At 38.7% G+C, this 23,286-nt stretch overlaps 1 protein-coding gene across 2 annotated transcripts in view; it reads left to right on the forward strand.

Annotated features, from left to right (window-relative positions):
- LOC125765421 (serine/threonine-protein kinase Pak) overlaps positions 1-23,286 on the forward strand; it is a 58,396-nt gene that overhangs the window by 2,978 nt on the left and 32,132 nt on the right. For both annotated transcript variants that reach the window (XM_049430555.1, XM_049430556.1), the window contains 3 exons: positions 7,247-8,479; positions 9,108-9,262; positions 21,993-22,004. In XM_049430555.1, coding sequence (XP_049286512.1) covers positions 8,320-8,479; positions 9,108-9,262; positions 21,993-22,004 — 327 coding nt within the window. In that variant the 5' untranslated portion in view covers positions 7,247-8,319. The remainder of the gene's footprint in view (positions 1-7,246; positions 8,480-9,107; positions 9,263-21,992; positions 22,005-23,286) is intronic.

Genomic DNA, 23,286 nt, shown 5'->3' on the forward strand with positions numbered 1-23,286 from the left:
AGGATGATGATCTGCTTGCCCTCACATTGCAATAGCGTCTAGTGCACTCACTTGCACATAGAAGCACTTTGGCTTGATGATATTAATGTCCAAACTAGTCTAAAATGATGAACCATAACAAGGGGTGTTAGGAAGCACGATTTTCAGCAAAAGACCCAAATTATGGCAGGCAATTCCTTGATGGAAAATCATGGCACAAGCATTATTCTCTACTCTTGTCCGTTGATGCTATTGCTTGTGACACACTCTCTGCCGGTACTAAAGCGCTTTATCTTGAGCAGGATTCTGTCTTTGTTTTGATTGTAGAAGCTTTTTTGCAAAAACAGGGCTTAAACGTGTCACGGTGACGTGTTTCATTTACTTCACAATACTAACGGACTATTTGTGAGAAGCGTTTACTTTTATTATCTTCAAACCAAGGGCGTGTACTACCTGAAGTATCGGAACGAAAAGTCGAGCAATGACTACAGCTGTCGTTTACACAAAGCTTATTTTTACTATTTTTATGAATAGTAGTGTTGCAACTGTTTGTAGATACATGTTCATGCAATGGAGAGCATTGATGGCTAACTGAACTAAAAAAAATGCACTGTCCGGTTACCCATTCTGGTTTCAATTTCTTATCTTGAGCCACTTGTAGATAATGAGTGAAAGGTATGATGCATTGCTCCATTGAATCGCGAATTAAATATCTTCTTTTAGAAAATTTATTCAATTTACCTTTTTTTGTTATGTTATTGTTTGAAATTAAGTTTCAGTAAAATTTTAGAAATGTAATTCTTTAATGACTGATGAGTTAGTAATGCTCATTACTGTTGTAAATTGAAGATTTTCATGACACTTGGAAACCATATTACGCCAAGCCACGTGTCTCAAATAACATCGAATGCACAGCTGGAACAGTTCCTGCTGAGTACGAAATGAATTCTAAATTTTACACAAAGTGGACAGTGGCAATACCATCCTTGATGTGTACGCAGTCATGATGTTGGTCACCAAGTTGGCACCACCATCGGGTACGTGTTTTTTCCATTTTCGTCATTTTGTACATGGATCGAAAATATTCAACCAGAATCGTCCTTCTTGGGTTTTCTAGGTCGTCGACTTTTGTCCACCGGCATCGTAAGACAACGTTGATTAGGGTCGTTTGAAGTAAAAACGGAAGCTCATAGAGTGACAATGAGCCCTGTTTTTGGGCCATTTTTAGTTTGAAATTTTCTTCGCCCTTGTGCTTCAACACGCGGCGTAAGGTGCGCCACTGGATTCAAGACGCTTGACGCGAATCGTCAAATGGTTTGGTTTCAAAGTCATCCGAGTACAGTATCCTGAAAAGAGGAAAACAGTAATTGGAAAACCTAGAGAGAAAATCATCACCCACTTGGTTCATTTCTTTTCTTCTGCCACCATCGATGTTCTTCATTTGAAGCAAAGACACTGAACTTGGTGAAGAAGCGAATCGATTTTTGGTTTGGATTTACGAACTTTTACCATTGTACCCTCATCACTGTTTTGTACGATTGGATGGTGACCATTTTTCACCCACAGCCTTCAGTAACCAGACGGAAGGTTAATTAAACACCTCTCATTAGCCGTTCACCTTCTTATCCTTGAATAGCCAAGACAATCCCTGTTTGAGAGGATTTTATTAGACAGTAGTGGTTAATTTGGAATTTTATGTTTTTAGTAACAAATGTTACTAACAATTTATCGTCGATGCTATGAGACAAAGAAATTGAGTGATGTTGAATTTTACCAAAAATAACATAATAATAAAGAGGGATATTCATATTATTATTAGGGAATTACTTGAAAAAATTGATAAAAATTGGTAAATTCGGTTCTTGGCTTGTTTTGACGAAGTAAATCCAATCGAGATTATAAGGCGGATCGGGCATGTTCTCATCAATTTCATCACCTCATGGCAAAGTTGTTCATAACTCTTTAACCATGTATTTACCTAAACACTGGATAAACAATTTTTACTACGAGGAAGGAGTCGCTTCAGATCAGACTTTATCTTATCACTCAAGGCTATAATAAATTTATTCCAGTAACATTATTACAAGATCTGTAATGAGTCCCTCCTTTATGTAATCACTATTCTCTCCCTTTTTTAATTAGCAACAACAATCGTTGCTCGATTCGTAACAATTTAAATGTTTTTCTTGCTTTCTATCAAATAGAGCGCTACAATATTCGATAAACCAAACTTTTGTATCTTTATCTATCCGCACAGCTATTCCACAACAATTCTTATCACATTGATCTTTTAGTTGCATGTTGCATATGTGTCACTTTCAATATTTTGCAAGCATCGACAGCGAAAAGAGATTGTAGCACACACAAAAAAACCACAACTAACCGCTCCGATAGACACGATGGAACTCGATGACAAATATCTTTCCTGGTTTCCTGACCTGCAACCTGAACGGAAAGCGATTCATTTCGCTTGTTAGATAATATCGATGAAAGGAAAGATCGATTGTATGTAATGAGTTATGTTATATCGTTGCCTAGCGTCTTCTAGGTTTGTCTATGCGGGACACTTTTTTCACTTTCGACTAAATGGTCATGGTCGAATGAAAAAATTGTCGTAAATTGATGAAGGCAAAATGTAATTGTAGTGAAAGTGAATTTTAGAGAAACCGATTACATCTGCAGTTTAACCAGTTGGAGGAAATGTTTTTGTTTCATTAAACAATGTTTAAACCTTTTACTAAGGTTCACATCCTCTCCTATATTAAACGTTTGTTCAAACGTCAAAAAACGTCACGCTCCGCGTTACGCTCGCTCCATCTCGCTTCTCCGCTCACCCATTGCCGCATAGCACTAGCTCGCTTCTTCACGCCCATTTCGTATCCGCCCATCCGCCGTCACCTATCCGCCCGAGCACACGAGCTGCTTTTGTTTTTGTAGTTTTGTTGTTTTGTTTATCATCTTCATTAATATTAATATTGTTATTATTATTATGTTATCATCACTGATGATGATGATGATGATCATGGTGATGATGTTGATAGTGCCATTTTCTTTTCACAGTGCGTAATATTACATTTTAAATAAATCAACAACACTAAACATCAGTTACACACACACACACACACATGAATGGATCAAGCGAATGGCATGATACACGGTACATTTTGGACATTTTGGGTGCATCACGGACCGTGATTCAAGCCGTATTAAAACACATTGCACTGATGATGTTGAAGGTGAATGATATGCGATATATGCGAGCAACAATAAACCAATATTTTAATAAACCAACAACACTTACTTGCCGTATTCATTGTTACACAAGATGACGCAAAAACACGGACTGATTGAAACGAACCAGGACACATATACGATTGACACTCACACACTGCTTCGTTTTGTAGTTGCGACAGCAGAGGTTCTTCTTTGGTAGTATAACCACGACGATCCGTTTTTGGTTGTATTGTTTTTTTGTTTTTCTGCCGGCAAATAGTTAGTTTTCACACACCAACACCCGATTTTAACAAACATGACTTCACTTTTCAACCGCCGTCAAACCATACGCCACGCTATTTCGACCTGTTCTGGATTATTTTCACATTTATTATATTGATTGATTGCAATTTTCATTGCGACTATCAAACAATTTGTTGTGTTTCCGTTGCTCGAAATTTTTTCTTTGCAGTTTGCTAACTTTAAGATTGTTTTTTTAATCGCGCTCTAAGCTACTTTTAGGTTAGAAGATAGAAGATTTTCCTGTACAGCTTAGCTGATTATTATTTGCGTACGTTTAGTGTTAGTGCGTTTTTAGTGCGTTTAGTCTTAAGCTTAGTCGTGTGTTGGTAGTTTACCTTTTGCGTCGTTTAACGTGCGTTTTGTTAAAAAGTTTAGCTAAGTGCGACAGTGCGTTGTTAGTGCACCTGGTGCACCATTCTAGGCACCTAGGTTCCGATAGAGTGCGTTTTGTTTCCTTTTTTTTCGTAATATTAGCTGAGGGCGTCTTGCGTTTGCGTTCTAACATTAGTTACAGGTTAGTTAGTTTTTCTTTCGCTGTGTTTAGTGTGTGTGTTAGTGCGAAGATCCTTTAGATCATTACATTAGTTCCTTTATAAGTGCGTTCCTTTTTGTGTAAATCTCAGTGATATTAGTTAGGTAGGGTACAGATTTATTCTATTTATTAGTTCGTTTAAGTGCGTTTCATTATTTGTTTGTGCGTTGGGCAGATAAGTTGTGTGTGGTCAGGTTTAGTTTTCTTTCAGGTGCGTTTAGTGTTCGTTCGTTGGTGGTACGCGTGTTCCTGGAATCCTGCAATCCCGTGTCCCCTGTTCCTGCGGTGTGTCTCTACATTTCTGTGTAGGCATCTATTGATGAATCCCACACTACATGGGCTTGGAACTTAAGTTGGGAGCCCAAGTGTCTTTCGAAGATTCCCCTCCCCGTCAACAAAAAAAACACACACACACACACACGCACACACCTAATTGGTTGCTTTATTTCTTCATTTCCACAGTTTTCCACATGATAGAAAAAAGGATATCGTTATCATCGTTAAATTCCATGGCTTGGGTCCCAACTTTCCATGTCTATTGCACTTCCTCACAATGAAACCTTTTGCATGGCGCTCTTCATTCTAAAGGTACCCGAGTTGGCATGCACCCTGGTATTTCAATGCATCCTGGAGTTTCCGTGCGTAGCCCTGTAATCTACCGGGCCCCGAGTTTAATCTAGTCGCTATATAAATTCTACTCGTGCAGTAACGCAGCGTTACTGCAGTGTTGGTATAGTTGTTTTTCTAAGCCAGTGTTGTAAAACTATAATTTGCTCAATATGAAAGCTCAATCAACAAACCCTGCATGTTCACTAGATTGATGTGGTTTTTGGTTGTTGTACAGGATCTAAGCCTACTTCAACTTATCGAAATGTGAATGGATTATACCAAACGATATTTTACGGTAGGACGATGTTAAATATTTCGTAGCAGACTGGCTCAACAAATGTTACAAGTGCTACGGTTTCCAGAGTGTGTTGGCGAAGGGAAAATAAGCAAAAGTTGAAGAAAGCAAAATCAACCACATTTTAACAGCAGAATATTAGTTTGAAGCAATTCCACGAAGATTTGGCATTTTTCAATTGCTGAGCGGGAATTGCAGAATGGTAGCGGCGCGGGTTTGTTCACCATAGAACGGGCGATCAAATCCCTTCCGGGCTAAACTTCCGTACGCAGCACAGACTGTCTCGCTACGGGTTAATAAAGCCAAGGAAAGTTAGCAATGGCTGGCCAAGACCTCTTCAAATTGTAGTGAATTTAAAAAAAGAAGAAGAGTAAATGGTGATGCCCATGCAGGAGAAAAGGAATAGCTGGTGAAGATGGTGATAATATTGCCAGGACCGGGCAACCGGGCCACCGGGCCACCATTGACCACAGCAAATATACTGCGTTAAACAGATCTGATTTGCAGTCGGTAAGGGGTAAGGAATTTTTGAATTTGATTAGACATTTTATTCAACAATTTTCTATTTTTAATGATTGTAGAAAAAGGAAAACATGTCATACGCTCCGAAAATATTTCTTTTCTGTGGTCGATCCTACAATGGCACATCATGAAACCAAAACTGGAGAGACCCGATGTGCATCTTAAACGGAATTTTCTAAGCCTTCCATGAACGTCTTCAATGTTTGGATTTTCCCTGTTTCGGCGATTGTAGCAGAACTATTGTAAAGAAATTCTGAAGGAGCCAAGATAGTAAATTGAACATTCTAGATGGTTGAAAAGAAGCAATTAAAACCCACGATGGCCGGGCTGACATTGGCCTTGACCAACTTTGAAATCCTCAAAACGAACGAATAATTCTCAAATCGGTTACTAGGAGCTCGCGGTGAAGGGTAAGGAATCATTCGATTTGATGAAAAATTGTTTCACAGGTTATTTTTCCTTTTGGTTGTAGCAGATGAAATTCACCTAATGTTCGAAGCAAATTGGCATGTTCAGTCTGTAAGGCTGGATTTCACTGTAAGTAGCGTAGTATAGCCAACGTAAGCCGTAATTATATCAGAACATTTTCAGCATGATAAAAAAAACTTCTACTAGATGTGACGAAAACTCCATAGAACATACCTCGGCATTACGTAGATCTGTTGTGTAGGCATGTAACCGGGCCTATTAACTAGTATGTTACAAAGTATATTTTAGAATGTAATGTTCCTGTGCCAAGCAATTTATCTTTTTTATATTATTAACCAATCAGATTTGAGGTATTTAGTCTTTTATCGCCGAATCTTCGTGCAGACGACAGATGGAAGCTTTTTTTTATGACAATCTTTTCAAACTCCATTGCCTGTTCCCTAAGCCACTGTCAAGTCTGCCAGGGTGACCGGAAACTAAAACCAAACGCACGTACTCAACTCCTGCCAACCGGTCGCGAATTGTCTAAATAAAGAAGAACTTTGGCGTGCGATAGTTGAATCGATCGACTCCCATCCCATTGCAAACGTTTTAGCCGGACGTTTCCCATCTTTGGCTGGAGAGCCTTTTTCGTGGTTATTCTTTATTCTTTTTGCCAGACAATCTTTTCCTTTGCCGGTTTACCGGATGTGACGACGGTACGAAAGACCTGATATGACGGTGTTTCATAGCGTCCTGTCCCGTAGGTTCCAGAAATGGTTCGCTAATAATATTACCTCCATGTTTGACGGAGGCGCGTTAAGTGTGGTTGCCCGGTTTTGTGCGGTTGTGTTTTGTTTTAGAAATATTAAGAAAGCGATTTGAGAATGAAACAAAAAATGCCGGAAGGAATGTTCTATAGCTTGGTTTTGGTTAAGTTATTTGAGCCAACTGTAAGAAAAAGATGACGGAAGGTATTGCTGGCGGGTAGCGAACGGAATTTACGAATTGAGGAAAAATCTATACTTGATAAAGCTAAATTCTTTCCTATTCTGTTTTCTGTTGTGTACTGTGCTGTGATGTTAGCATATTAATCCATTGAAGACAGTAAAGTAAGTTGGCATTTATGCCGTGGTTGATGTAAAGATTCTTTCTAATAATATTTAAGTTGTTTAATTCTGTGAATAAGACAGAGTCAAGAGTTTTAGTAGAGTATGTGCAGAGATACTGTTAAAGACATTATTCTGGTTGTTGCTTCAGTTTAAAAGTGAAATTTTCTAAATTTTATTCTATTTTATTTTATTCAAAGATGCCTATAAAATATAACTTTTATACTCCATTTGCTATATTCATCTAATATTTATTTTTGTATTATTTCATTTCAGGAAAAACGGTCTGTGCAATGCTAAACATGGGAATCATCTGCAAGGCTCATAAGATCATCATTTGAATGCACTAGATTGAACGATCAGCCGTAAAATATTTCTTACAATACGCGTGCGAATATTATATGCACTATTAGAGACAATAGAATCTATTAAAAATAGAGAATTTAGTAAATTATTTACTTTTCTATTTTATGGCATAAATTCGATTTTATTAATTAAGTATTGGCTACGATACGTTTCGTTTGCAGGTCGTTTTGGAATGTTTGGAATTTAAATTAGCCGCTCGAATCCATCGTTCGCTCGATTTTCTCTTAAACCATCCAGCATCGCAAAACGCGACCATTCAGTGCAATGTGAATGTGTGTTAGTGAAGGATACGGTCCTTGAATCCTTAATGGCGCAACGTTGAGATAAGCAAAGTGTGTGTTGTGTGCAAACGTGTGTCGTGTTTTATTCACTGGCGCACATTTATTTTGTGTTAATTTTATTTACTATTTATTTATTAACGGCGATCTGATCCGTTCTGTGTGTGTGTGCTTGTATCGTGTCGTGCCATTACCGTGCATCTTTTATTGTTCCAAAAATATGTCCAACAGTGCGACGAGTGTAATCGGTTAATGTTTTTAAGTGTATCTATTTGCGGCAATTTACATGTGCATGTGTACATACGCGAATGATTGTGGTGTTGCAATTTTAAGTGTTCAATATCGTTTTGTATTTCGATGGGAAAATAAGTTCCCCCGGATGAATGTATAGCGGTCAATCGGTTAAAATTGCTCTAAGGCCACCGTTTTGTATGTGCGTGTGTATCGTATGAAAATATAGAAAAAAGTATTAAAAGTGTTAAAAGTAGCATCAAAAGTCATAAAGTAATATAATATGGTCATTTAATCAATAAAACAAATTGAAAGTGAAAGAATTTGGCAGTGTGAAACAAAAGAACAGCACCAAAGGTTAAATAACAGGCGTTTTATTAGAGAAAGAAGCGCCATAAGTCTCCAATCTTTTTCCTCTCAGATCGTGGAGAGTAAAATTTAAGGAACCTCTAAACCAGCGAACAACGGTGCATTATGTCTAGCGAAGAGGATAAACCTCCGGCACCGCCTGTTCGGTTGACAAGCAATCGGGGTGGTGGCGGAGGTGGTGTTGGCGGTGGCGCAGGTGGGGGTTCAGGAGTGGTCGATCGGATCGATGGTGTTGCTCCGGTTGATATGAAACCATTGCCAAAAGGTAAATAATAAAAAAGTGTGACTATTATATATTTTTAATTTTGACAGTACGGAGAAAAGCCGTCATGATTACAAAAATTATTTATTTATTATCTTTCAATAATATGGGTTTTATTTGTGATTTTTATGTCAAGTAGCAAAGCTACTTTAAGCTATTTCTAGATATTTTTCAAGTTGAACTAGTACTAGAGATTAATGTGATGTGAATCTCATACAAATTCATAAATCTGAACATTTAAACCGAATAAATGACTCTCAATTTTATAATAATAATTCAATTCTTCAAAAGAAGTTCTTTGAACTTCTGAAATAAATCTACTTATTAAATTATTTCTACTAAGTGTTGTACAGTACACTATCAATTTCAAATCTCAATTTTGGAAGAATTCCTGATGTACCTTGGCACATTCCGGCATACCTTGAAAAAAATCAGAAATAGCTCCAACTTAAGAAATAAAATTCTAACTATGTCTATCATTTAATAAAAACAGATAACTGTTACATAACAATAATGCACAAAAAATGTATTAAACTAGCAAACTTCAGTAAATACCTAATGAAGCTCACATTTCACAAACCAATAATAAAATATTTAATTAATTTGTTTTTCATTTCTACACCGTTTTCAGAACCGGAAGATGCCGATCGCAAGAAGAAAACGCTCAAGAACAAAATCAAGGTTTCGAAGGCGTCCCATAACGATTCCAAACCGAATATATCCTATCCGACCAATTTCGAGCATACGGTCCATGTTGGGTTTGATGCTGTGACCGGAGAATTTACGGTAAGTGTGATATTGGAAACCAAAACGCAACATACTTTCCATGGGAGAATCTAGTCTACAGGCTAAGGGATGCCTAAGGGAATTTGATCTCTTCCATGGAAGATGGGGCGAGCGAGTGAGATCGCATGCAAGATTTATTTTATCTCCGCAAAAGTACAGCAAACTGCACAGGTAAACAACGCCAAATCTATTATGGGAACTTGTGCTAGTGTGGAATTTAATTTGAATTCCCAATTGTGAAAGATTGACTGGCCTTTACTTCGAGTGCAGGAGACGTTAAGAATAATGGATCTTTAAATGATGGTCGGGGAATGTTGAAACGTACCGCATTGTTTATATCGGAAGCTAAACAAATTTTCCAACAGACAGATAGACAGCCAGCACACGCTTCACGCCAATCAGCCCGTTCTCAAGCGATCGCACGTACAGCGATGTACCGTCAAAACGTGCACAATATCGGCAACTTGACTAGTCCCTTTTTTTTTTTTGAGTGTCTGTAGTTTTGTTTTTCTTGTTTTTTCGGACGGAACTTCACTTTCACTTTCTTTCGCAATGGGCAAATTTTTGGTAAATCATTATTTCCCATTGCCGAAAATGCGTTCGACACTTCCAAAGACAGGAGGGGGTGGTCTGCTAATCGAACCTAAAGCACGATTAGTTAACCGGCCCCGGAGTGGACGAGATGGTAAAGAAAAGCAAAGTGGCGCGATATGTTGCTATTTTTGGTGTGTATGGTTTTTTTTTCTTTTAACCCTATTATATTCTGTTTCGCTATTTTGTTCCAGTGGTGCTTTTTTGTTGTTTAGACTGCCACTTTCTTTATGACGAAGGATTGATATACAGATGTACACGAGTGTGTGTATTGTGCGTGTTTTTTTCGCTTATTTTGGCGCATTTATCTCGTTTGCCGAAACGTGCGTCACGTCACGCCGGAACGATTTATGATCGTTTTGTTGGGTGGTCGGATGAAATATCAGTCCCTTCCCTTATTTTCTTACCGTCATTTTGGATCTTTCACTCGACCAGTGTACGTATAGATTGAAAATAATCTCACTTTTGTTTGCCAGTTTTGGTACAATTTTCATTTCGTTTTTGAAGAATCATCGAGGGTGTAGCAAAGCTTTTGCAGCATGTAAAACATTTTTGCATTTTTAAGTAGGCTTTCCCTTTTTGGGTTTTTTATTGGTGCAGCCGCTCCCTGAGGGCGATTTGATCCTTTATTTGAATTTTTAATCGTTTTCACATACCAGTTATAAAGAAAGGAGCAGAGATAGACATAAAATTCACTACATCACTAGTATCAATAAAAAGCTTTATCGATTGATCGTAGATCCTTAGTTTTAAGTTGCGAAAAGGTTACGACGGTACCTTACTTTTTTGTGCATCAGAAATAGTTCAATAGTTCCAGAAATACATCATTAAGACGGGCCGAATTATAGCGGAGATCAGGGAAAATCTGCGTATTTCGTAATCCGGCTGCAATATTGTTTATACACGAAAGTTTAAGAATCGACTCCCGTTTTTGCTTGGTAATATGTTCAACATTTCAGGCGAGTTTTCTGAAGGAACAAAATTTTATTGTTATTTTAGAATGTATCAATCAATTTTTTTATATACTTTGTATTAAAACCCAACTGAACTGTCGTAGTTCGCTTATATCAGCCATTGCACATAGATGGGAACTGCCTGTGTTCCTCCCATCTGAACTCAATTAGTGTCAGGTATTTTTGGAAGAACGTTATTTCACTTTCCATCGTGACAACACTCCCAGATTGATGCAAAATTGCAATTTCCCTTCGACTGGAATAAAAAAAACCGTGACGAACTCCAAATATTTGTGGGATTATGACCGCTCAGCAGAGTGGCGATTGATTGATTTATCACGATTTTTTTTGGGTAACCTTTGCAATCAGCTGCAATCATCCTTTCCATTTCCATTCTCAGCTTCACAGTTTTGTTTCTAAAACATCTCCCATGGCAGGGTTTTAGTTTGTCTTCTACAATGTTGGTTTTTTATAAGAACTCTAAAAATGCTGCTACAAGCAAGAATTCGTCGACGATGATGTGAATGTTTTATGAACGATTTCCCAAAAAGTATACCAAAGCAAACGACACTCATGGTCGCGAGTACTTTACTGTCAGCCAGATTTCTTGTTGAATTGGCACTGTTGCATTGGATCACCCCAATTGCAATGAACGTGACACTCCGGCAGTTTGACAGATAATGAACTGCAATTCGATTGATGGCGGATAATAAAGTTGTCATGAACACAGGATAGCATTCCAATGACGGTTCGCTGTTGCAATTGATAGTCTGCCATCAAGTTGAAAAATTTCGTTCCAATATATCTTTTGAAAAGTTCAAAAATAACATCAACACTTGAACGGCGGAGATCGATTATTGTGGATTGTATATTCTCTTAATTGAATTCTTGTTTTAAAAGTAAATTTTACTGCAAGAAAAAGTATTTATTTACGCAAGAGTATACATTTTTCCCACACTTCTTCCAAACTTTATATTGGTTTTTCTTAAAAAATAACCTTTTAAATATTGGCAAGACTGCCATAAAGTACTCCAATTGGAATTCATTGCTATTTTTACGCTGTGCATTTAAGAGAGTTGCACATTTTGGACTTGTTGTAAAACCATTTTCTACAATTCATTCTGATTGTCTGTCGGGGAGATGTATCTAATCTTCGGCGTTGCAGCACCGTCATTTGCGAAGCAGAAAACGAAGCGCAACTGCAACTGGGTGACTAATTATGGCAGCAGCTGCCAACAGATGTTGGCTCCAACCGATCGTTATGACTGGAACTAGAGCAAGATTTGCATTCGCTACCCAAGATCCATGCTGTGCACAATCCTTCCAAGCGTATTTTATCCTATTGGCATAACAAAAAGTGTGGTAAACTGTCGCCTTTACCGCCACAGTTGGCAGCTGAATGCTTAAAGGTAGATTGTATCCAACTATGCTGCAGTTGTGTTTCTTTTGTTTTTTTGGTTGTTTTTGAACTGAACCGGAATGTAGGTGGAACAAACCCTTTTCGTTGGGCGGCATAATGCGACTGTAAACTGTTTTGGTTTTTTACCAACAACATTTGCCTTTGGCCAAACTCTTCCGAATTGTACGAATTGTTTATTTTGGCCTGCTGTAGGGCAGGATTTTGGTACGAGGTATCAATAGCTGATCGATTTCGGGCAAACATTGTACACAAGTAGTCTGTTTATTTTATCGCACCCTAATAGAGGTTTAGTTTATTTTATACGCTTAAGACATACCTTACGATCGAGCTAAACTAGGTTGTGTAGCTAAAATCAGAGTATAACGAATCTAGATGTTGTTTTTCCAGTTTTTGTTTAGTGCATGATGCAACATGCAATAATGGCAAACATATTTATTTGGCATAACAAACCATCCAGTCTAATTCAAGTCAAGAAATAAATAATGGAATTTATAAAATGTTTATTTTTTGTTAAAAACTTCTTTAGTCTGAAACTGTTTCAGCAATTGCCTGAAGTTTGCTCAGGAAGACAGCTTTTGACTCAGATTTCAATTCATTTATACAGAAAAATTCATTCTTGATACGACCAACCCAACAAATCAGCAGAATATATTTAAAATATATTTAATAGCATGACAAAATTTTAATTTTAATTTAAAATTACGAAATAGCATTCTATGGAAATAGCCGAGCTTTTTTATTGCATGCTTCAAGTTCGTAGTTAATAGCGCAACCTAAACTGTACGATAGGAAATGTTGACGTGCTCTTTATATAAAACAAAGCTTAATCTGTCTCTAAAAATCACCGCCACAAATCGAATTCTGTCATTCACTATTGAGAATGGTTGCTCTGAGGTTGCAGTTCCAAACGTCCAGCAAGCAACATGTGAAGTGAGACGTCGATTTGCTCATAATAATTTCATATCCTAGCAGGGAAACAGTACGTAGAACGAAAAACCAAAAAGTTTCTGCTTCTGAATGCTTTTCAATTGCTATTTGAAAATTCCCCACCCAAAACGGCACAACCGCAGCAGGGAATTGAAAGTAGTGCCGTGCCGAAATCCTGCGCCCCATGTCCCCATTTAACAGCGCAACATGTGTGAGTTGGTAAACTGTGACCATGGTGCATTTGTTGGCGGTGCTCTGGTGCATATATCGTGATTGCATCGAAATCGGTGCACCCTTGGGAAGTCAACTTCCCGTGCGGTTGACGCTGTCGTTCTACGTACGTTGCAGCCAAAGTGGTCATTTAACTAGTCGCCGCTGAAACGTGATGCTGTTTTAGGCGCTAATTAAGTTGTTTTGCTAAGCAGATACTTGCAGCCCATTCTCTGGAGCGATGTGATAGAAACGGGAAGGTACGGGCACGGGGAATTTGATTGTAAAGTTCATTCCGCGTGGAATTGAAGTGCAACCATTGACGGAATGTTTAACTTTGCTTAAAGCACGATTAAAGATATGTGAAGGCTTGCTGTTGCGTTTTAATTTAAAGCGGATGCAATGGGACATTGAAGTCATTCACGTTTGACATCGGGAATACCTGTGATTAAGCCGATATCTTCGCTATGTAAATTAGTTATTTATTCGTTTTTGAAAAAAAAAGGAAATCTGTACAATATTTGTATAATTACTATTCTAAACACATGGATTAAATCTAAGCAGAAACACTTACTGGATATAACGTTTAGATTTGGTTACAAATTAACCATACGCCGATAGGCTTACAGCGCACTGTCGCATTCAAATTCAGTGTTGTATAATTAATTAAAATTCAAATCATAATCGTCTGGAGAATGGGTTTGCTCTCCCGCACCATTGCAGCCATCTTTCAAGTGCTCTCTTTACTGCTTTTCTTCTGAAGGAATCATTGGATCGTTTCAGCAGGAAATGAATGCGAAACTCGTTCACTTTTTTTTCCATTCCATCCATTTTGGGAACGCAATCGTGACGCAGAGGCAGCAAAAAGGATTATCGTGCTGAACGGATTAATGGGAAAAAGAGTCCACGCAAACGAGCCGAAAAGGACGAATTGAACTTCCTGCGTTGCTGCCATAAAGCGTTCCACAGGTCAGCACCGGGGTTTGGCCTGTTAAATAGGGGAATTTCCGACCCATTTTTTGTACATGCCCTGTGTGGGCGTGGACGAAGAAAATTAGATTTCTGTAAAGGTGTGAACTCTTATTCGTGCAACAAAATTAGCTATCGTACAATTACGCACAGTACCGATTACTCTCTATCAAGAGATGTGCTTTTTTGCAGCTAATCTACACAAAAATTGTACACTTGTAAACCAAAAAGGGAAAGTTTGCTCTACTACGGTAGATGTCTACGGCTACGTCTGTCAGGTGAAAAAGTTGTGTGATCTCAATGTGTGACACTTTGGTTAATTTGCTTCATCTATCTCCATCACAACCCACGTCTGGTTGCTGTCTGTGTTCGTCCTTGGAGTATGGAGCTGCCATATTCTTTTAGGAGCAGAAAAAGGTACTCTCACTGGCGTTCCCCCCCGCCGGCGGTATGCGTACGACATGCTGTTGTGCGGTTAGGTTTACGTACGTTAGGTTGGACGTTATGTCCAAACTAAAAATAAAACTTCACACATTCTACGAACCCTTCTCGCGGGGTTTCATCGTCTAAGACGTGCGGTAGTAGTAGTAAACGGTTGCTGGAATAAAGAAATGGGAAAGAAGTATCCCGCCGCTGTCAGTCAACCGGCTGTGGCCACCACATTTGTAACCACCCACGCACGTTCATTCATTCGCTCGTTCGTGTTTTTTTTTTGTTTGCCTGTTGTGCATACCGCTGTGACGATGATGCTAATCGGGGCATTATGTTTCGATTTTCCCTAACCGAGTGAAAAATTTTAATTTAACCTCTCAAAACTAGTTTTGTGACATATTTAAAGAATTTTCGAAAAAGTTTCCTCAGTTTTTTCATAATTTTTCCTTCTTTTTATTTCTGAATTGTTTCATCTTTTGTAAAGTGGTGATTAAAACTTTTTTTAAGTTATTGAATTATTAGACAATAATCGATTAGCCATTAAACCCCTCACAAACCCCTTAAATCATCACAATCAATACTAATGTTAAAGAGAACTCTTCGACTATCGGCTTTGACAAGTTCCTATCGTATTTTGTTCTCTCTCTCTCTCTCTCTCTCTCTCTCTCTATCTCCTTCTATCTCTTTGTCTCTTTTTTTTTGGCTTTACGACTTCTAAGGTTGCCTGCCTGCCATTTTGGCTCTCTAGACTTATTTTTACCACTTATCCGGAGAGTCAATCCTTGCTACGGGGGACGGTCCGGATGGGATTTGATCCTCGGTCCTATGTGTGGACCGGCACCGTTTATCACATACACCACCGGGCCGCCATATATACTATACTGTAGTATGCTATAGTATGGAATTCTTGGTTCATTGGTGTTGAAGATATTTGAATCACTCAGCTTTTACTTTTACATTAGAAATTTCTGCGTCATGAACATTATCTAGAAAACTACTCATCCTTTAACAGACATCCACTGTAGATTTTTTAAGCATATAAAATAGCAAATTATAGGAAGAAAAAAATCCGAATGCTTGAAGCCGAAATTGCATCAGTCTCCGTGTGAATATGATCCAGAAACTAAGAAGGATTCTAGATCTATCTAAAAAATTTTTGTATATCATTGGCTAATTGATTACTTACAAAAATTGTAATGAAGCAAAATTTCCAAAAATTCCTTACCTTTTTTTCTATCATACTGTTTATTATATATATTGATCAAAAGTCTAACAAATGATATTACTCTTCGTATGGTTTCTTCTTCAAAAATATAAATTAAAATCCCAAAGTGTCCCAAATGTCTCAAACCCAAAAAAACTGTGAAAACAGTTTACCACTAAAGGTGGCCAACGCGAGTAAAAGTGTTAAAACACAACGATACATCAGCGATAAAATCCGCAGCCTATCAATCCACCATAGGATGCCAATCGCGACCCTTGAGGTAGCCCGAAAGATGTCCCACACTATCATAAGTAACCTTTTTGTTTTAACAACACATCCAACCAAAACACGATTAGTGCAACTGCCGGAGCAGGGTTCGCCTTTCGAAAGTAGCGAAAATGCTGCAACAAAATCAGCTTTCGCTGCCTTTTTTACTGTGTCTAAATATTTTAGGACACGATACACAAAAGCATACCAAGGGGATACCTGGTAGCAGCAGCAACCAGATGAGCTTTCCGTCCAGTGATATGAACATTTGCCCGCATCGCGGCGGCGAGTTCAACATCCCTAAAAGGTGGTCAAAGTAAAAGTGACCCGTTCCTATCTTAGCACTGCAAAACCGGCACCCACGATGGATGACCCGCTTAATCGGCCCTTAATCTGACCATCAAAGAAAGTAAATAATTCATCCCTGAACTTACCCAACCGGATGCCGGATGATGGGGTATGCTGGACGGGTCCCAGTTTATTGCGATGGTGCGACTGAGAATTATGGTGCTTAGGATTAGTGAGAGTTTTTTTTTTGTTCGTTTAATGAATGCATTTTCGATAAACCTTTTATGTTCATTTGCTGATGCTTTTAATACAAGTGCCCAAGTGACCTTTACTGGCGTGTGGATGACCATCGCAATATGTATGTTTTGAAGTTTGGTAGTTTGTGGCAGAGACAGGGAATGAAGAAGTGAGAAATTTTATCGCTTTTTTATTGTTAAAGAACAAAATGATTTTTATTATAATTTATTCAGATGCAGTGAAATGCAAATTGTTTTGAATAAAATGCATATGACATTCGGAAAAGGACTATAAATTAGGCGTTCAAGTCAAAATTAATGCGAAAATAAATAAGATATTTTGTTGATTTGATTATATCTTTATGTTCGCTTTACAGTTTTACGCGTTTTGTATAATTAAGCATTAGTTTATTTTATAAATAAGCAATATTTCATCCCCCTCAAAAAAGAAATCTCTTCCCTTTTTTCCGGTCAAACTTCTCTTGCAAATAACAGTTGAAATGAGTGTGGTTGTTCTCAACCGGGAAGAAGGGATTTTAATTTAGTGTTCTCTGTCCACCTTTGTGAAGGCGGAAACACCCCATACCAAGCTAAAAGCGATAAAGATGATCTTCTGCGTTGTCTGGAAACAGCGCAGTAGTGATGGGAACGGGAATCCAGAGTTAGATTTGGTACTCCAGACTGTTTCGGAATTGAATCCGATGTCAGGAAATCCGGAGTTGATTTTTTTTATATGGAATTCCTCTAACAGCTGTTCTTACCAACAGTCGACAAAAATCCGTCCACCAGCAAACGGAGCCGAAAACGACTCCGAAAAAATGTGAATTTTACCCATCACTACCAACGCAGCAATGATTGAGTAGCGTCATTATCCCTTATGGCACTCGTGGATCGTCTGCTTTATCGTTGACTTTTGCCTCTAGATGCGTCCATAAACTGCTTCCGTTCTCTTAGATGCATCTTTCAAAAGTAAGAACATAGAAACAAAAAGAAAAAGAAAAAATATATTGTGTGAAGAAAAAAGCAAAAAAGGAAAAATCCAGCAACAGTAAGAAAGAAAATTAAGTACCTTTTTGTGTATGAGAATTTTATCACAAAAAGATAAAAGAAAACCCCGATCACAAGTGGCTTTGTTAGAAAGTTTAGATAAAAGGGACAATCATGTTAAAACATTCACTATAAAAACCCTGCAAACAAACGCACGCTAAACAACCAAACCAAAATGAGCTTCGTACGATGATTCGCACCGTCACGCAAAGTGCTCTGCGGCCAAACACTGCGCAAACGTCGTAATAAAATTAGAACGTTGGTGTTAAATCATCGCAGCTCGTCAGGTCGTCTGAAGATTGTTTCGGTGTGCCCATTTCTCCAGGCGACGTTCTTTTTATGTAGCTCCGGTACATGGCTGCATGTAGCTGGTTCAGCAGGAGTAAGGTGGACGCAACGAATCTGCTTTTCTTTTTCACATTTTCACACAAACATACTCGTTTTCCGGCCGTATTAGAGGAAAACCCTGTCAAAAGGGGGGGATTGAGAAAAGTTTTATGGATGTGTGTAATGGTTTATTAAAAATGTTTCGTGCTCGCAGCTGTTAAGCTGTCTGCGGGTTGGTTTGCTTCGCTGGTGAAAGTACCGACGATGGTGCAACTCACATGTACGTGTGCGTGTATGTATGTGTGTAGAATTTAGTATCTTTTGTCGCCAGTGGGATGAGCACCAGTATCGCGAAAGATCATCCTCAACAACATTGGATGGAATCGTTGTAATTGTCGAAGCAAGCTTCGTACGACGGCGAAGTGCGTGAGAAAAACGTTTTCTTTTGCTTTTCCCGCACACTTGACACGTGCGTGCTGAACTTTGTTGAGACAACGCTCAAGACTGGCAAGCATTCGAAGGTCGAATCAAGAAAGGATTTTTATGATTTTATTAAGTACACATGCTTAGACAAGGAAGGGCAAAAAAAGCAGATTGACAATGCGGAAACGTTTTGCTGTTGTAGCCCTTCGTGAAGCACACTTCACCCTGTTCCTGGTACAAAATTTATGACCAATTTCACGAAAACCCCGCTTACACGAACGCACGCACACTTGCCTAATAAATTATGCCCTCTCCAGAAGAATATTTATCCATCCGACGACTGGCAGTACAGTTCTAAGTTGGAAATTTTCCCTGTGAATGTCGCGTATGCTTTGGATGTAATTTTACAAACTGCATGTTAAGAGGAAGAGTTTTTTGATTACCAAGATTTTTAAAGTTTTCGATTTTTTGTACTAAGGTTTTTAATTGCAGTATTAACTATTTTTTCGCTGGTATGATCGTTCGTGATATGCCTTAAAAGGGGTAATCTCCTATTTAAAAAATACCTCTGCTGTTATCGCCTTTTTTCCTCCTCAACAAACAGCAATTATCCTGCCCTGCAAAACCTTGATGAGCATAGAACAGACAGCCTCAAACACAACTTAACATGAAGGCGAACAAATGTGGGTCGATAAATGAAAGCGCCTTAGACACTCCCAGGATGCGCCGAAACCGTTACGTTCCATGTGTGGCCTATGTATTTAGTGAAAGATGAATAAATTAATGTCATGTTTGGGCTGCTGGACGGGTAAAGACGCCCCACCATACCATCTCTCTCTCTATTTCTGCACCTCACCCGCCGAACCGGAAATGGTGGGGAGGGATACGTTATACGTTTGGTCAAAATCGGCAGCATCCGCATGCTTGAGAAACCGGCCACAACTGCTGACTGTTGGTGTGGTTCTTCGCTTCACCACCCTTCATTTGGGCCCGCCATCCTTAACAATAAAAACCACTAGAATTCGTTTCATCCACAACCACCACCCAATTCTGCTCCACGCGCGACCTGTACACTCCTTGGATCGGTTGGCAGCACACACTACTATCGAGCATGAATTAAAGATGAGATGAAAATAGAACCGAAACTGCTGCCCGTCCCAGTATGTGTGTACGTATCATCTGTACGTGTGCTATCATTTTGGCCCCGGCCATGTCCAGCATTTGGTACTGACTCGGCAGGAAACTTTGGGTTGGGAAAATGGGTGGAAGATTGAAACCGTTTCAGTATGATGTTTCCCGCGGATGCCACATTCATACATTTTGTTTGTGAAAAAGGAATCGAAATTGAAAAAAAGAACAAGAGAAAGAAAAACAAGATCGATTTACAAAGTGTAAGAGAGAAAAAGAACCATTTGGAAGGGAAGGAGGGATATGGAAGTGGAGTGGAGTTGCATGACAGGGAGCCGTCGTCACACTTCATTTAGCGAATGGGAAGTTTGTACCATTTATGTCCGGATTGGCACTACTACTCACTCGGCGATCGTATTTTGGTGGGAATGCATGTCTTCTTCATGCTGTCAGCTTCAGTTCAAAGAACTTCCCGTGTCGTTAAAAAAAACCACCCCCTCCTCCTGCAGTCAGCCGTCCGCAAACCATGCATTGATAACGGGTGTGATGGTCGTTCTACTGCGGAAATGAGTTGAATATTAAAACATGCCAAAACAGGATGCTGGGTAATGGTGAAGCATTTGGATTAACCGTTTTCAAGGTTATGTTGGACGGTTGTATGTGGTGTGCCACTTTTCCGAAAACATGCCAGGCTGTTGGAATATCCTTGGCGGTTGTCATTGTCACTTGTTTCTTGCCATTTCTTCAATGCGGTAAATGAGTGCACTGCATTCTAACGATTTCAATTACTGTAGTGTTATGTGTAGATGTTGAGGCGCACAGAATATGTGATGAATGTGGTAACATTTGAGATTTGTTATGAATTACAATGATGTAAAATTAAACGAATCGAAAACGGAATTCATTATTAAATTGCAGGTTTTTTAGAAGTGTAAAAGAGGCGTTACAGAGCGTTACAATTAATTGTAAAATCTCAAATCTACACATTACTTTTTGGATCTGTGTATGTCTAACTCCTTAAAACATAATCTCTTATCTATAAGTTAAACTGTTGAAACCAAGTGTTAGGTGTTCCGAGTCATGCATCTAAACCAATTCCTAAATCATGAATGGTTCGGAATCTCTATAAGGAAGTTTCATAAATCCTTGAGTACTTACGTATCTTTGAAGCTCCACGAATTTCGGCGATTTGTGTATCAGAGGATTGATAAATCTGGAAGGATTCGAGAATCTCTAAAAATTGATTCGCGAATCTTTAAGTAATCAGGATTCTTCAGAGATTCGCTATTCAATTCCCCAAAAATTGAGGTTATATTGAAATGATTTGGAATTTTCACCTCAGAACAACATAAAACAAGATAACATTCACGGTGTTCTACTTATAACAGTTTATAACAGTTAGATAAGGGTTTTTGTTTATGATCTAATGTACTCGAAAATTCTCCATGAATAAAACAAGACACAGTAAACACATTATCATTTGTGTGCACACATTAAGAAAACTTTCTCGCTTCCAAATATACGTAACGCAAGCAGATAGTTCCATAATCCGCATTGGCAGGGAAACAATATTGGAGCTGTTTTTAAATTTTTCTCGTCTACAAATGATGGTGTCTCCATATCGTGTGCCAACAAACTCGCCACATATGATGCCGCGCCCGTTCGGCTATAGAATGCGTCTTCTAACCTCCAATGAAAAAAAAATCCGACCTGATCATTGGAGGGACGGAGAGACAGAGAGGATTAAAAGAGTAGGAAAACGTTTTGTGTGCTGCAGACGGTGCAGATATATCTCAAGATTTCCAAAGAGCAATGGAAATACAAAACTTTTCTTTCAAGTGTTCACCTGCGCGATCCGTAATGTAGAACGCAACGATTGCGCTTGATACGTTTAAGAAAACATTTCTAAAAGCGGATCAAATATGTTCCTCCAACCCCTTTGTACCATTCGACACATTTTACTTATTCAACATAAAAAACAAAGTTTGCCATAAAGGATGATAAGTAATAGTAGCTGCAGGTTGCATTAGAAAAAAAAATAAAACCCTCCCAAAAATGTTGCTTGTGTAAAAGTGAAAAAAAAAACACTGCTTTTGGCATTGAAAGCTTTCATATTTATCTTTCTTGCTGTTATTTGGTGTCACTCTGTCTGTACGCATATACACTCCGTCCACCCAGAACGGGACACGAGACGGTACGGAACGATGCTTTGATACATTTTGTTTTAACAACGATGCGGTGTGTGTGGTATTGGTTTTACGTTTTATATCTTATGGTTTTATGTATCTTTTTCTTTCGTTCTCACAAGCTGCCTTTGAAAGTAAGTATTGTATTTGCGCTTTTTAAATTGAATGTTTTACGATCGTTTCCAGTGCTCTGTGTCTTTTCATCGTACTCTCGTTTAAGGGAACGCTAGAATTTGTATGATTTTTGTCATGCGCTTTATCTATTCTTTATTACACTTTATGCTTCTCGCAACTACACACTTTCACGGCACTGTAATTGTAGGCTAGTTGTTGTAGTTATCGATGTTGTTCTTAGTGTGCACAATTTTCTTTAATTCTATCTACAACTCATTTCTCTCTTACAGATGAATCCGGTTTGTCTTTCATTTGTTTATACCACTTACAAGAAATAGTCAATCTTATTATTTAGTGGAAAACGCTCACTCTTGGGATTCTGAAATGTATGATTTCCTTGATGTACTGGTTTACATCCATGTTAAATAAGTGTCTGTCCATGTGCATTAGAAAATCGATCCTGTACAGCTTCTTTTGTCTTGCTGCAACGCATATCTGGGAACTCTAGTGGAGCAGAAGAAAACATCAAAATATGTTAAAGAACAAATCCCGTTTCTCCCACCATCGTTTGGTTGTTGCGGCAGTCGCTTGTTAAAGTCATGTTTGTTGGAAGCTTTTTCAATGCGAGATTCATATTTCTCTCACTCTTTCCCATTTGCCTTTTGCGTCCAATTTCCACCTCTTGAGCACGACACGGAAACTCGTGAGAAGCCGTTTTGTGAGCAGAGGGAATCCGTTATTTGGTGTAGTGGAAACATTTAAAGCAGACGCATCGGGTGTGCAAGGTAGGGAAGATAGGTGACCGTCTCGAAGTTCCTCACGTTTGTCGCACGTGAAATTCCCAAACTTCCCCTCCATTTTCTTTTTTAGTTTCATCTCTTCTCCTTAACCTGCTGAGATAGGTTTTTGGACCGCTTTTCTTACTCTCTGATAAAAAAACGACAGTTGGTGGGGATCGTTGAATATCTCTGTAACCCTTTGATGCTCAAATTGAGAATAAAATTGATGAAGTGTTTTCCTCGCGAGCTGCTTGTAAATTATCACACAAATAAGTATCCAAAAGCTGGAAATACTAAAGGAAAATATAATTTAAAAAAGACAATCTTTTGTGGAGAAAGATGCGTAAGATCTTCAGCGAAAGAAACCGACACAAAGAGACTTCTCTTCGTCCAGAGAAATCCATGCTCCGTCCATGGTTGAGTTGGGATTTGTTTGAATGGTTGTGATTGCTTTCCAACCTCTGCGCGTTATCCCACACCTGTGCAGGGAATGAAACAAGAAAAAAACCCTTTCCACTCTCAC

The sequence above is a fragment of the Anopheles funestus genome, chromosome 2RL, assembly GCF_943734845.2.
Source record: "Anopheles funestus chromosome 2RL, idAnoFuneDA-416_04, whole genome shotgun sequence".
Taxonomy (NCBI): Eukaryota; Metazoa; Arthropoda; class Insecta; order Diptera; family Culicidae; genus Anopheles; species Anopheles funestus.